The sequence below is a fragment of the Branchiostoma floridae genome, chromosome 16, assembly GCF_000003815.2.
Source record: "Branchiostoma floridae strain S238N-H82 chromosome 16, Bfl_VNyyK, whole genome shotgun sequence".
NCBI lineage: Eukaryota > Metazoa > Chordata > Leptocardii > Amphioxiformes > Branchiostomatidae > Branchiostoma > Branchiostoma floridae.
The window spans coordinates 17499883-17513964 of record NC_049994.1 but is presented as its reverse complement, the minus strand read 5'-3'; the positions used below and the strand labels follow the sequence as shown (position 1 = coordinate 17513964).

The 14082-nt window shown below is 41.8% G+C and overlaps 1 protein-coding gene across 1 annotated transcript in view; it reads right to left on the bottom strand.

Moving 5' to 3' along the window:
- Nucleotides 1-14082, bottom strand: part of LOC118403034 (protein timeless homolog) — a gene marked incomplete in the record, with an annotated part of 35069 nt that overhangs the window by 4554 nt on the left and 16433 nt on the right. Inside the window, 20 exon segments of the mRNA XM_035801471.1 lie at nucleotides 196-365; nucleotides 780-931; nucleotides 1144-1223; nucleotides 1401-1465; nucleotides 1669-1730; nucleotides 2236-2327; nucleotides 2742-2905; nucleotides 3803-4004; nucleotides 4450-4528; nucleotides 4893-4943; nucleotides 5447-5541; nucleotides 5874-5954; nucleotides 6554-6704; nucleotides 6978-7023; nucleotides 7331-7421; nucleotides 7761-7839; nucleotides 8510-8613; nucleotides 9166-9270; nucleotides 9675-9787; nucleotides 10783-10929. Coding sequence (XP_035657364.1) covers nucleotides 196-365; nucleotides 780-931; nucleotides 1144-1223; nucleotides 1401-1465; nucleotides 1669-1730; nucleotides 2236-2327; nucleotides 2742-2905; nucleotides 3803-4004; nucleotides 4450-4528; nucleotides 4893-4943; nucleotides 5447-5541; nucleotides 5874-5954; nucleotides 6554-6704; nucleotides 6978-7023; nucleotides 7331-7421; nucleotides 7761-7839; nucleotides 8510-8613; nucleotides 9166-9270; nucleotides 9675-9787; nucleotides 10783-10929 — 2129 coding nt within the window.

The window sequence follows — 14082 nt, the reverse complement described above, 5'->3', positions numbered from 1 at the left end:
AAGTGGCCACTATGGACAGGTGGCCCCTCTGTAGAGGTGGCCCCTAATACAGGTTTGACTGTACACTGAACACTTCCAAAATCATATCCAGTGGCTAATGTGAATTTGCTATTTGGAAGTTCAGGAGATTCTGTGCTCTAACATTTCACAGGGACACTGTCATACACTCTGCGGGAATAACCTTGACCTTCGTCATGCAGCCGTTTGAGCAGTGAAGCGACAGTCTCCTCTTCTCCGTCTGACTCCTCGCTTTCTTCATCACTGTCGGAGTCGGAGCTATCCTGGACCTCCATCTCTCCATCCGAGGGGACCGGCTCTCCCTCCTCCAGTCCGGCCATGTCCTCTTCATCATCTACCATAAAATCCTGTGGGAGTAGATAAACAAGGCAATCAGAGATGGCAGACTTCACTCGCTTTTGACGGTCAATGCCTTGTGGCAAAATATACAGACAGAAAGTTTATTCAGTTTGAAAACACACAAATACACCTTCACACACACAGTCACAAACATACACAAATGCTCACACACACACACACACATATACATGTACCACTCACACACACCACACAATGCTCATCACTCACACAGAATGAATGAATGAACTTAATTGCACAACATTTGTACATGGTACAATTGTAAGGCAACAGTAGCAAGTCAATTAATACAATGATACACAGATGCTCACACACAAATGCTCACGCACACAGACATAGACAAGTCAAAAACAATATGTAGCTTCATCCCCTGCTTGTTTCATGGCTACAGACAAAGTGTTTACCTCTTCCTTGTCCTTTTTCTTGCCGCCCTTTCGGCGCCGTTTCTTGTAGAGGTCCTTCCGATCCGACACCAGGCCCATGTCTAGCAGCTTCTCAATGACTTTCTTCTTGGATCGTTTTTCTGTCATTTCTGACATGATGTCACCAACTGGATCTGTTGGAGTTACACAGACTTAGAAGTTGTCTAAGGTTTCTTGAGAATTAAATTTCATGACTTAAAATACACTTGAACATTTCATGAATAAAAAAAAAAAATATATATATATCATTTAGAAGACAATTCACTGGGCATCATGTAAACTATAAAAAGTATTTTGACTACCGTCTTTTCCATCAACTTATTAGAAATAATATTTTCAGCCATACCGTCTGAATGTTTGTGTTTGTCAAACAGATGTTGCAGCTGCAGTTCCTCTTCCTCCCTCCAGACGGCGCTCTGTCTTGGTCTGTGAAAAAAAGAAAAATGAGTTCTCATCCTACAACAGAATTAGACAGGGATTCGTTGTAGTAAAAGAGAAAATTCTTAAATAATTTCTTGGCCAGCAGATCAAAATCAACTCTAAATATTGACATCTTCCAAGGTCAAGTTTGTCATCGTTGCCATACCTTACAGATAATCTTACCGTTTCTTTCTCGTGAGCTCGCTCGTGTCTTGGACAACTCCTTGAAACACCAGCTGAGAGATAATCTGCAGGAGCACAAGAAAGGCAATGAGAAGCAGCATGTACACTAAGACCAAAAACTTAAGGTAGCAAGGTGGTAGTTACATAATGTTAAGATTCTGGGTTTGAATCCCTAGTAGGCCCCAATGTTGTGCCGTTGTAGGTTGCTAATCCAGATTAAAAGGTTGGGTAAAGTCTATGATTTTAGACTATCTGAAAGACAAAATACCTGTTGTCTGTTCTTGTTGGGGTCAGAGAAGTTCTGTCTGATCCGGTCGACAATGTCTACATCTGGAAAGTACAAAGAAATGAACACATATTAAGTACACTCCATGCAATTTAAAGCCATATCTCATGTATCTTAATATGCCAAAAAATACAACTTTTTTTAATGCAATGTCAAAGATTGTTCCAACTCTCTTTCTCAGCCAAAGCTCAATAAGCTTATTTGCCATACCAAGTCCGCAAAAAATCTCATGCACAACAACATGTGATATACAAACTGTATAACTAATATAGCTAATATGTCAAAGATGAAGGCCGCTGAGACATTCAGGCAACACATCTGGACATTGCTATGCAAATTGAAACAACAGTCAAGACTAGAACTTCAGGGGCAGGGGCCACGATTCATGTTGCTAAGCATAATCATGACTGTGTTCAAAATGGTGAATGAGCTTATACAGATGTGTATGCCAAGCAAGAACAGTTACTGATCAAACTTATTTCCACATAGTTTAGAAATCTTATAATACTAAATTACAGTAATAGCTCACTGACAAAAAACGCCACCCACCTCCGCCCTCCTCCTTGAACTTGTTGTACCACTGGACCAGTTCTTCCTGTTCGTCCTGGGACCAGTCTGCACCTCCGCGCTTATGCTTTCTCCTATAAAGTGGGTTGTCAAAGTTCTTTATATGCAACCAGCGAGTTATAATAGCTAGCCACTATTTGGTGACGGTCATCTTCCGTAGGGCAGTACTGACTTCATACTGCACCTTGGTAAAATATGCACACCAAAATGCTACAGCTAAGTCCAAAATTCTAAATTAGACTAGTAATACAACAAATGTCTTATTATCTTTTTTAACAGTGGGTCAGTGGGTTGTTTGTTATCCACTGTGTCTAGGGCACGGTATTTGAAGGCAGAGCCCATTGCTCTCCTACTACTGCTTTTTACCTAAGCTAGGTATTTTGACCCGAGTGGAATGAGAAAAGGACACTCGATCGGTAGCATGACAGTACTTGACCTCAGGACCTCTGGGTTCAGAATGAAATGTAAAACTGTAGAAATCCCCTTACACTTCCTGGTAGGACCCATATCCTTCCGTCATCTCATAGGCCTCCTTCGCTCCCTTCCAGAACAGCAGCTCCGGGAAGATGTTTCCGCCTCCGTCCGACGGACCCGACCGGGTCACCAGGCCAAAGAAACGCCCCAGGACGTACTTGGCAAACTTGGTTATTTCCTGCACAGGAAGATAAGTTAAGATTAAGTTATTATCCTTCCAACAGGCAATACATATCATCATTTCTTTAGCCCTTGGGCAACACAGTCCACGGGACTCGACCAAGTCACCAGGCCGAAGAAACGCCCCAAGACGTACTTAGCAAACTTGGTTATTTCCTGCAGAGGAAGATAAGTTAAGATAAAGTCATTATCCTTCCAATAGGCAATGTACAACGTCATTTTTATAGCCCTAGGGCCACACAATATCCAACACAGTCCATGGGACTTGAGTCACCAGGCTGAAGAAACGCCCCTAGACGTACATGTACTTGGCAAACTTGGTCAGCTCCTGCACAGGAAGATAAGTTATTCCCACATCTTTAATTTAAGTGCATAAGGAGGTGCCCATCTCCATTTCTTTAGCCCTTGGGCCACACAGTCCTTGTGCAATTACTACACCAAGGGTGTCCAGTGTGTGGTCACCTCTGATTTCACTTTTTCACATGAGTGTTCAATGATGAGCAAGCAAACTAGCAAGTACCATAATTATAAAGTTTAAACCTGCAACATCCCCAATACATGTACTAAATGAGTACTATACCCTCTAGGCACTACATGTAGTTCTAGAATTCACATTTGCCCAATAGTCTATCAGTTTTTCAAGACCCCAAGCATCTTTCCACCTCTTAAGTCAGCACCCAATCTTGTCTGAACAAGGTCACATACCAGGGGGCCACAAATCAACCTTGACTATCATCTTCTCAACCCCTACCCACAATTACCAAAGATCATTACAATGCAAAATCTAAACTTAAGTTACACTGACTACAAATGTCAAAACCGAGACACACACAGACATATCAAAAACAATACATGACCTCCTTTTTTCATGGAGGTAATGGGGCATTGACTGTACCGAGTAAGACGATCCGGCGGGGTCCTCCAAGAGTCGCTGAAAGATTCTGAAGAGCGAGATTTGGAACAGGAGACCCTCCATCTTACAGTCCCAGGCCACGCGGTGCAGCATCTTGGCGATGCAGTGGTTAATGTGGGCGGAGTTGGTACGGTAGTCAGCTAACAGTCGGACGTAAGGCTTCAGCATCTGGGGGTTGGCGAATCTGGGTAGAAACACAGAAATATTGGAGTTATTTTAGTCTTCCAGCAGAAATGAAGATGAAACAGGTTGTTGTAACTGCACTTGGTTTGAATTCAGAATAGTTTTGGAAAAACACCTTAATCCTGGGTTGGTAACTTGAGTACAGTGTTTCCAAATCTGAGTAAAAAACAGACAAATGTTGGAGCAGAGCTATTGAAGCATCTGTCATTTTGCTGCTTGGTATTGTGGTATTTCTGGCCTTGCTGTAAAATGAGTGTTTGAAATGATTTACACAAAATTACACCATGATGTGAGTAAAAGTTTGCTGACTTTACAACAAAAAGTCATGCGGATGAATTGTTTGGATCATTATGGACTTTTAACGTTTTTGCAGGGGACTAAAACATTGTTAACAAGCTGTGAAGAAGATGAAATGTTTGAGACATCTCGTAAGATGCTTGTCTCACCTCCTGATGTAGTCCTGGAAGTTGAAGTCCTGCTCAGTCATGTTGAACTGAGGGATTTCTTCTTCCTCAGGTTCACCAGCTGGTGGGAAGGTGAAAGAGAACTGTTAAAACCTGTAAATCAGAAGCTGGATAAAACTGTAAATTTGCAATGAGAAAATGTGAACTTTGATTAAACAGCGCCTGTAAAAATGTGGGTGACCCAATTTTCCAATGGGTTAAAAATTATAGTTAAATCCTTTTTCAGAATTTATTCTACCAACACCGATGACATCTTGTTTCCATGTAGCTTCACAGTCTGCAGTAGTTATCTGTTTTCTGGCAAAGGTATCAGTCAGAATCTGAAGAATCCCACAAACTTTCCTATGTGATATATACATTTCCTCCCCCTTAGTACATATCAAGGTTTCTGATTTGAATGATGTTTATCAATCCTAAAAATTCACCTCCTTCGTCATCTGGCTCCAGGTTTTCTTCTGCTTGTTCTGTGGCTGGGCCTGCAAATATGAAGAACAGACTGAGGTTTAGAAAAAAACAAACATATCAAGATACTTAAAGAACAATCATAGCATAGCTTCTACTAAAAACATTGTACAGGATTTGGAACCTGAGCTACTATAACGTGTACTAAAGCACACACACACACATAGAAGGCAGGGTGATACAACAGGATGAGTGTTAAGCAGTTACAGTACCAATTGTAGCCACAAGGGGGCACTGATAACAGTAAGATTATCTATGTTAAGCTGAACTGCAGTGCCAATCGTAATCCCTAGGGGGCATTGTTAACAGTAAGATTATCTACAAGGCAGGGCAGTGAAGCAGATCTCAGTGTTACACAGTTGCTGTATCAATTCTAATCCAGTTGTCAAAGTGACGTTTGACTATAAACTTGTGTACATACAAGGAAGGGTGGTGAGACAGATCTGCGTGTTATCATACAAGCAGCTGCAGTGCCAATTGTAATCTCTAGGGGGCAGTAACAACAATGACTACATACGCGGCAGGGCAGTGAAGCAGATCTCCCTTAGCGCCATGAATTCATCCTCCTGTGAGATGTCGGCAGTACCAAACGCTCCGTCTGGCCACACCTCTCTGCAACAGGGCAAGGTCACAATTGTATCCACAAGGTCAAACAATGTATTTTAAGCATCATATTTAGCATCAGCGAATAAAATCATTGCATTACTGATAATTTAAGAGAAAACTATTAATTAACAGTTAGCATGAGGAAAAATGGAATAAACTAGAAGAAAAATTTAGTCAAAGTCTATCTGTTAAGATCAAAGAGTTGGTAGGTTTGTGAAAGGGGTATCGAAAACAGCTTTACATGGATTTTTCTAGTCGTTGGACAGATTGGATAGCCATGATTATTAGGATGTTTTATGTCAGTTTTTGCAAGAATCCGGTAAAGACAACACGCTCACCTGGCAGCTCGCAGCGTAGCCAGTGCCCGACCCGGGTCTCCTCCCCTCAAACTGTCCTGGATGGAGATCATCGCCTGCACACTGTGGGGTATATAAAATACCCTGCATTTAAATTCTTTCCTCCTATTTTTCTAGTACAGTGAGTCACACTTAGCAACCGAGCTTTCTAGTAATATGAGAGACTGTTATAATTAACCGATGAAGCAGTGGACATAAGCAAAAAACTCAAAATAAGACAACCGCTGTCTTTTTCTAGCTATATTGCCAAAAATTCCAGATAATAAAATCAACAGAAACAGAGACCTCTAGAAAGGGATATGTTTTGTTTGTTCTGTGTAAAGAGTAAGCTGCCTTTAGACATAACACAGCAGTTTTGTAGAGTACATGTAAATACAAGCTGCAAGAGATCACATTGTTAGGTTTGAACCACTAACACCAGGATTTGCCCTTTTCAATAAGTGTGGTCGGTTCCTTAACATGCTCCAGGTGTGACTCTCCTCACACATAGGACATTTGAGATTAAAGGGGGTGCCCCTAACCAAAGCTAAGTAGTAATACTCATTTACACCTTAGTCGATTGAGGACATAGTTTGAAACAAAACTCCTAATGTTCTGCTGTAATGTGTACATGGCAACACCAAAGTCATGCAAAATAAAGTTCAAAGCGTGGTAGGACCAACCGTTGTTCCTCCAGTGGGGTATCCAAGGCTGCATCAAAAGGAGCCACGTCCTGGGGCAGCTCTCCCTCCCCCTGGATGAATGTTGAAAGGTCCCCGCTCAGCCCGTCCCACACCGTGTTCAGGTCTTCTTCTGACGGCTCTGCAGGGCCAGCTGTACCTTAAGACACAAGGGAACGTCTTAAGAATGCCTTTTACCTCTGCAAATGTATCATTCTTGAAGGAACTTTTAATGGATAATATTATCAAAGCAGACGCATATCTGTATTTCTATCTTTTATGTTGGGGAAAGGAGTCATTCAAAATATAATCACACCTTGCATCATCATTATTCTAACTTATTTCAGTTCTATAAGTAATTAAGATTTAGTTAAGATTTCTTACGACTTTGTGTACCATCTATGAGAAGCAAAGAGGTGAACAATACCTTGCTCAGCTGTCCGTTTTCTGCGCTTGGTCTTCTTGCGTTTTTTCTGATAAAAAAGAACGGAAAATGTAGGTTTTAGTAAATTATACGAAAAAGGAAGACATTCATTATTCTTAATCTTAACAGTGAAAACCAACAAGACAAATCCGAAGTGCAAGGATGTCTCACCCTTGCAAGATGGGGAAATACAACTGGATGCAAAAATTATCAGGTGATTGCCTGCACAACGATGTGACCCTTAGTCTTACAGAACCGGCAGGGCAGTGCAGCAGATCTCAGTGTTAAGGACTGCAATGCCAATCATAATCCCTAGGGGGCACTGATAACATATAACAAAAGGCACTGGTGTTTACCTGCACAACGATGTGACCCTTGGTCTTACAGAATCGCTCCAGCATCTTGATAAACACGTGGGTCGTCTCAACCAGGTCCTTCAGGTACGTTCTGAGGAAGGAGCAACAATAATCATCATCTTCTTTCATTAAATTCTAAGTGTAATGCTTAGAGATGAAGCATAATGCTGTTTTGATAGCTGATAGTGCAATGTGGCTTTGCTATACAATAGCTCACTTTTTTAAGCACTGGCCAAGAAAACTGAGGCACTCTTCTCAATAAGTGTATCATGTTCTCTATGTGCAGAGGTTTAATAATTTTTTGCCTGAAGGTCGCAGGCTTACTATCACAGGGCTAGTGGCTTCAGGTCACCATCCAAAATAATGAATATGCTTCTTCAAACTGTTTAAGATATTTTGACATAAGGAATTATATGTTGTTAATACTCACTTTGGCTGTTTGGTCTCGTCAAACTTCCTCAGGAGGGTGAGGAAAATCTCTCGGTACTCCATCACATAGAAAATGTTACCTGGAAACAACAATAAATATTACCAGGAGTACTTGGGCATCTCTATAGTTATCTACATGTACAGATACAGGGCTCGAAATACCACCTGCAGGTTAGTGCAGGTAAAATTAGAGCTGTGCAGGTATTTCTGATGTCTACCTGCACCTAACCTGCACTGATCCATGTACTGGGTTTTATACATAAATGATGCAGGTGTATGTGAATTGTTATTAGCTACATTGACTGTTACCGCAATAAAAGAAAAAAAAATAGCAATGGTTCCTCAACCGTTTTAGTATGATCCATACTTCCTAAATTCAGAGTGGTACAGGTAAAATTTGTCTGGTGCAGGTAATTTTCAATGTCACCTGCACCAGTGCAGGTATGCAAAAAAAGTATTTCAAGCCCTGAGATAGCATCACACCTTCAGAGAGCAACTTGTTGACACAGAATAGGAACGGTTCAGAGGAAGAAGCTTCTATGTTGACGAGAATAATGCAAAAATTAATGGGAAGCCAACTTGAATGAACATATCAAAGAATTTTTAAACATAGCTGTGTTTTAAAAAATTAATTAGTATTGGTCAAAGTTACTGTCGTTGCAAATTTCACCTCATTTCGCACTAATAATGAAGACCAAAATCTTTCCTGATTCAGAAATCTGTGAACGAAGACAAAAACCAGGGCCTTACTCTTGATCACGTTGGCGCTGTCTCTCACGGCCGGGTCCTTCGAGGCGTCCATCGCGTTTACGGTCATCAGCAGCTCGTTATATGCCTTAAGGGCAAGGTGCATCCTGGGATTGGAAGGTCAACATAAGTAACTTGTACCATAATGCAACATTGAACTTGTACCATAAAGCATTATTCTTTATTAATTAATTAGTAAATAGAGCAAGCTTTGCTACATCTTTGGTACTGATTGTGTTTTTTGGGATAGGAAGGTCAACATTGTACCATAAAGCAACATTATCTCCTCTATAGGTAAAATAATAAAGCATGACTCTTTATCAATAATCATAGTAAACAGTGCAAGCTTTGCTACAGATTGTGTTTTCAACCTGAGCACCAGATCATCCATAATCTTTATTAACATGTCAAGGACTGTGTTAATAGCCTGGTAGCTCGAGCTATTCTTTCTTCGGCTCTTTGCGTCTCCGAAGACGGTCAAACAGCCTCAGTCAGTTACTAGTTACTCTTTGTAGTTCTGGCTTGGCAGTGCCTCTCATAGCTAATTTGTCCTATTTTAAAACGGCAGGTTCTACTGCAGCTGCCTACTATGGAAAGCATTTTGAGCCTTTGACTCATTAAGCAGAACTTTGTTGAACTGAATGACATTGAAGACTGACCTTCTTGACCAGGAGGTGATGTCATCCTTGTCTGTCAGCATCATCTCGTAGAAGTTGGTCAGGTTCGTCTCGATGAAGTGGAATGTGCGGACTGACACCGTCTCACTAGAGGGGGGACAAAACATGAAGAAATGACTTACTAGGTCTTGTGCAATTGTGATTAAAACAATGGTGCTGATTGTAACCATCTCCATGCTGGTGCTACCTAACTCTAAAACCAATACAGATTGGGGTGTCAAATGGCTACTCCAGTGTTCTAAAGGATATTGGGCTGCTATTGTCGCAAAATGAGAATGTTAATCAATCAATCATCATCATCATCACGGGCACGTTGCAAGGACCTGGTACACTCTCTCAATCCATTACTTTGGTGGTCTTTTCCTCCATCCTGACCAAACTGACTCTTGACCCACCTGACACTTGACAACAGACATGACCTTTGATCACATCTGAGGACAAGTTATGAACTTTGACCTTCTCGACGATAACAAAGATGACCTTAGACCTACCTGACCATGTCGACCCTGAAGTTGTGAACTCGGTTGAACTCCATGAAGAACCTCATGGCCCAGAGGTAGTAGGTCTCATCATGGTCTTGGGTCTTCATACGCACCAGGTTATCCTGTACAGAATGGGCAGGGTTTCAGAGAAGGGAAATGTACTGACCACAAGGCACTAATCAGTGGCAGAGGTGGCCAGGGTAGTGAACACAAGATTGAGGAGACCTGAGTTCAATTCTTGGCATTCCTGGACAGGAAGTTGTGCCCTCTGGATGGGCAGTAGGCCTAAGTAAGTAAGTAACTGAACATCAGTGGCATCAAATGGTAGAGTGGCTAGGGTAGCTAACACAAGATTGAGAAGACCTGAGTTGATTCCTGGCATTCCTGGACAGGAAGTTCTGTCCTTCGGAATGGCACTTATATGACACATCTATCCTCACCCCACCCAGGTGTTAAAATGAGTACCTGACATGGTTACTGGTTGGAGTCAGGTTTGTTTGTTTGAACCTTTATTTATTCATGAAAGCTCAAATCGGCAAGTAGGCTGCTTTTTATTGAGGTCATGAGGGAAGAGGCAAGGGTCAGACAAAGTATATAACAGAGATACAGTTAACATCGTTTAAAGTCCGGTTAAGTCTTGTAAGTTTATAAGTCTATAAGTCTAAGGAAAAGGCATTTTGAATGAAGGGGATGGGCTCTGCCTTACAATGCCATGTCAGGGCTCGAAATACCTTTTTCTGCATACCTGCACCGGTGCAGGTAACATTGAAAGTTACCTGCACCAGACAAATTTTACCTGCACCACTCTGAATTAGGAAGTATGGATCATACAAAAAACGTTCAGGAACCATTGCTATTTCTTTTATAGTTTATAGGTGGTAACATTCAATGCAGCTAATAACAATCCACATACACCTACATTACAGGACATTTGTGTATTAAACCCAGTACATGGACCAGTGCAGGTTAGGTGCAGGTAGACACCAGAAATACCTGCACAGCTCCAATTTTACCTGCACTAACCTGCATATGCAGGTGGTATTTCGAGCCCTGCATGACCTAGACACAGTGGATGGATAACAACCCCTAAATAGAAAATAAAAAGCTAACATCGTACTTTGACTGTCCGCATGAGTCCGTTGTAGCAGTTCTCCAGAAAGTCCTCGCAGAACTGTTTAAGGAAGAGGCGGATACTCAGCGTGGAACGTCGCGTCGTGTCGCCATCTTTCATCGGCTGGCGGTTCTTCGGCTTTCGCTTCGGGTTCTGTAACGGGAAATTTGCAAAAACACTTAAAAGTCAACATAAAATACTCAAAATATATGTATAAGAGCACATAAAAATCTTGTTCCAACAAAAAATTAGCACATGAAATTTTACTACCGTAAATGCATTTAAGTGCATGGGGATTTAATTTCGCGGTAGCGGGAAAAAGACTTTTCGCGGTGGTTTTAAGTTCGCGGTAGCACCATGCACTGTAGTCTCTTATTGCCATGGAAAAATGTTCGCGACGGTTTTCAGGTTGCGGTGAAGTGGCCACCGTGAAAACCGCGAACAACAAACCACCACGAAAGTTTGTGCATTTACAGTAACTTGGACCCCATAAGTATTAGAATGTAGCTCTAAAACAATCCCCTGAAATCAAATGGATTGTATCCCCTGCCTTTGGAATATAACAATTTTCCACATACCCAGGTTGTGCTCTTATGAGAGCAAATTTTACAATGGTGCTTGGATTTTACAACTCTCTCGCTGCCATGTACTGAGAGATTTATTACAATTATTGGGGCTGATACTGTATGCATTTAAGTTCGCGGGGACTTACTTTCGCAGTAGCGGGAAATTGGAGTGTTCACAGTGGTTTTAAGTTTGCCGTAGCACCATAGACTGCAGTTACATACTACAATGGAAAAATGTTGGCGTTGGTTTTAATTTTGCGGTGAAGTGGCCACTGTGAAAAATGCCAACATTTCTGCATTTACAGTATTCCAATTGAAAATAAACAACTTGAAGAAGCATACTTGTAGGTCCTTAAGACAGAAGCCGGTCATAAACTACCTTAAACTTAAGTTAAAGAACAGACCAAAACAAACACTTTGCAGCCTGAATATTGACATAAGGTGGGACTGCCTCATCTACAAGGAGCAATATCATGGCGGCTGCACCGTCAAGTTTGGGGAAACATTTCAGGGAAGAACTGTCCTGCAGCATCTGCCTGGAGCTGTTCACCAGACCCAAGGTGCTGCCATGTCAGCACACCTTCTGTCAGGACTGTCTACAGGACCTTGCAAGTAGGCGAGTGCCTTTACAGTGCCCAAACTGTTGTCAGCAGGTCAGGCTGCCACCCCAGGGGGTCACAGGTTTGCCGGACAGTCATATCATAGCCAATATGTGTGAGAGACTTCGACAGCAGACTTCACTGTCTGGGGAAACAAGGGAACAACCCCAGTCTGGCAAACATCACCATGGTCACCAAAGACAAGGGGAGCAGAGAGTGATAATTGGTGGATGGGGATCAGGGACAGGACAATTCCATGGCCCAGTTGGTGTTACAGTGTCAGATGAAGGGGACATCTTTGTGGCCGACTGCTGGGACCAGAGAATCCAAGTCTTCACCCTGCAGGGAACATTTGTCCGACAGTTCCCAACAGCTGTGTCAGGTGGACAGAAGATGGACCCACATGATGTGGCCATGGACGAGGAGGGGAACCTGTGGGTGGTGGGGGGGACAAAGTCTGCTCACTTTGCTGTGCAGTACAACAAACAGGGCAGGGTGCTGAGGAAGTTTGACCTACAGCAGACAAAGTGGATGAGAGGAGTTGCCGTGGACACCAGGAGGAACCACATCCTCATCACACAAACTATAGGAGACAAACTATTGTTCAACCCACATGGTAATGTTTTGGTGTTCAGGCCAGATGGCACACTTGTGAGAACTGTGGGTCAGCAGCAGGGGATGAAGTATCCTTGTTACATCACTGTGGACGGGGAAGGGAACATTCTTGTGCCAGACGTTAGCAATCACTGTATCTATACATTCAATGAGGATGGACAGTTTCTGTTCCAGTTTGGAGGTGAGGGAAGTGGTGAAGGTGAGCTGTTGTCTCCTAAAGGTATCTGTACAGACAGGGCAGGTAACATCATTGTAGTAGACTGGGGAAGCAGGCGTGTGGAGATGTTTGACAAGACAGGCAGATTCCTCAAACATGTCGCTACAGACATGACGCGGCCGCTGGCCGTTGCCATGGCAACACAGGGGCAGCTGCCAGAGCTGGTAGTATCTGATTTCCTAGAGAACAGTGTCAACATATTTCAGAACTTCTGAATCTTGCCTTCAATTCTGTCATCATACATATGCCATTGTGGTATTTGTCTTTAGAATGTCAAACACTCAAATTTTTTGTTAAAGAGGATCACACAATGCACTGAAGATAATTTCATAATAATTCAAAATTAGTATCTACTCCACATTGTCATTAGGCACCAGAAGGATGGTGTTAGAGAGCAGATTCAGGCCACATCTAAAAATCAGAAGATCAGTTACATTCACACCACAGTGTTCACTGAAAGTTGTATATAAACAATGGATACCTGAGCGTTTCTCCTAAAACACTGATGTATAATTATTAATTTTGTACCTGAGCTTTTCTCTTAAATTTAAAACACTGATAGGAATGGATGCCTTTGAAACTAATCAATTGAATTTTGACTTAAATGTTTCTTCACAGTCACATGGAGTAAGCTTGCATGTAAATCTGCTGTCTAACAGTAACACCATGAAATAACTATAGCCCTGCATATCATTTCATAGTTTGTAGTTGTAGAGAATTCTGCAGTCAAATGCAGAATTCTGCAGCGAAATGCAGTATTTGACTGATATGTATTCTTAATCTCATTTTTACCATGCAGATTAAACTAGAATTAAACTTGAATTGTTGTTTCATTTTCCATTTTCATACAGATTTGTGTTCATGCTGGAAACAATAAAACTGAAAACTTAATAATAATATGACGAAAGCAAAATTTCAATATTCATCAATGCAGGTACTGTGCGTGTATTATTGTCTCTCCCCACCTGCCTGTGTTGGGCCTAGAAACTGACTAAATAGATTTGTCGCAATCAAAAGGTCAATTTAGAGTGGGGCTTACCCAGCCACCAGGTAACACCTGATCTGCGTAAGGCATAGGAAAAAAAATGTTGTGTTTCCTGTTTCCCTACCTACCCAAGAAAAACCTGCCAACCCTGATCTTTCTTTGGGTGGGCAGTGGAATCAAATAGCTTCCAGTTAGAATTTGACATTGAAGTTTGACATTGCAAAAACAAGTGTCTTCATGCATTTCAATTTACATTGTTCAACTGTATTGTAATATGTATCACTAGTGAGAGTTTTGGCCAGCCAAAACAAAAAGATAATCTCT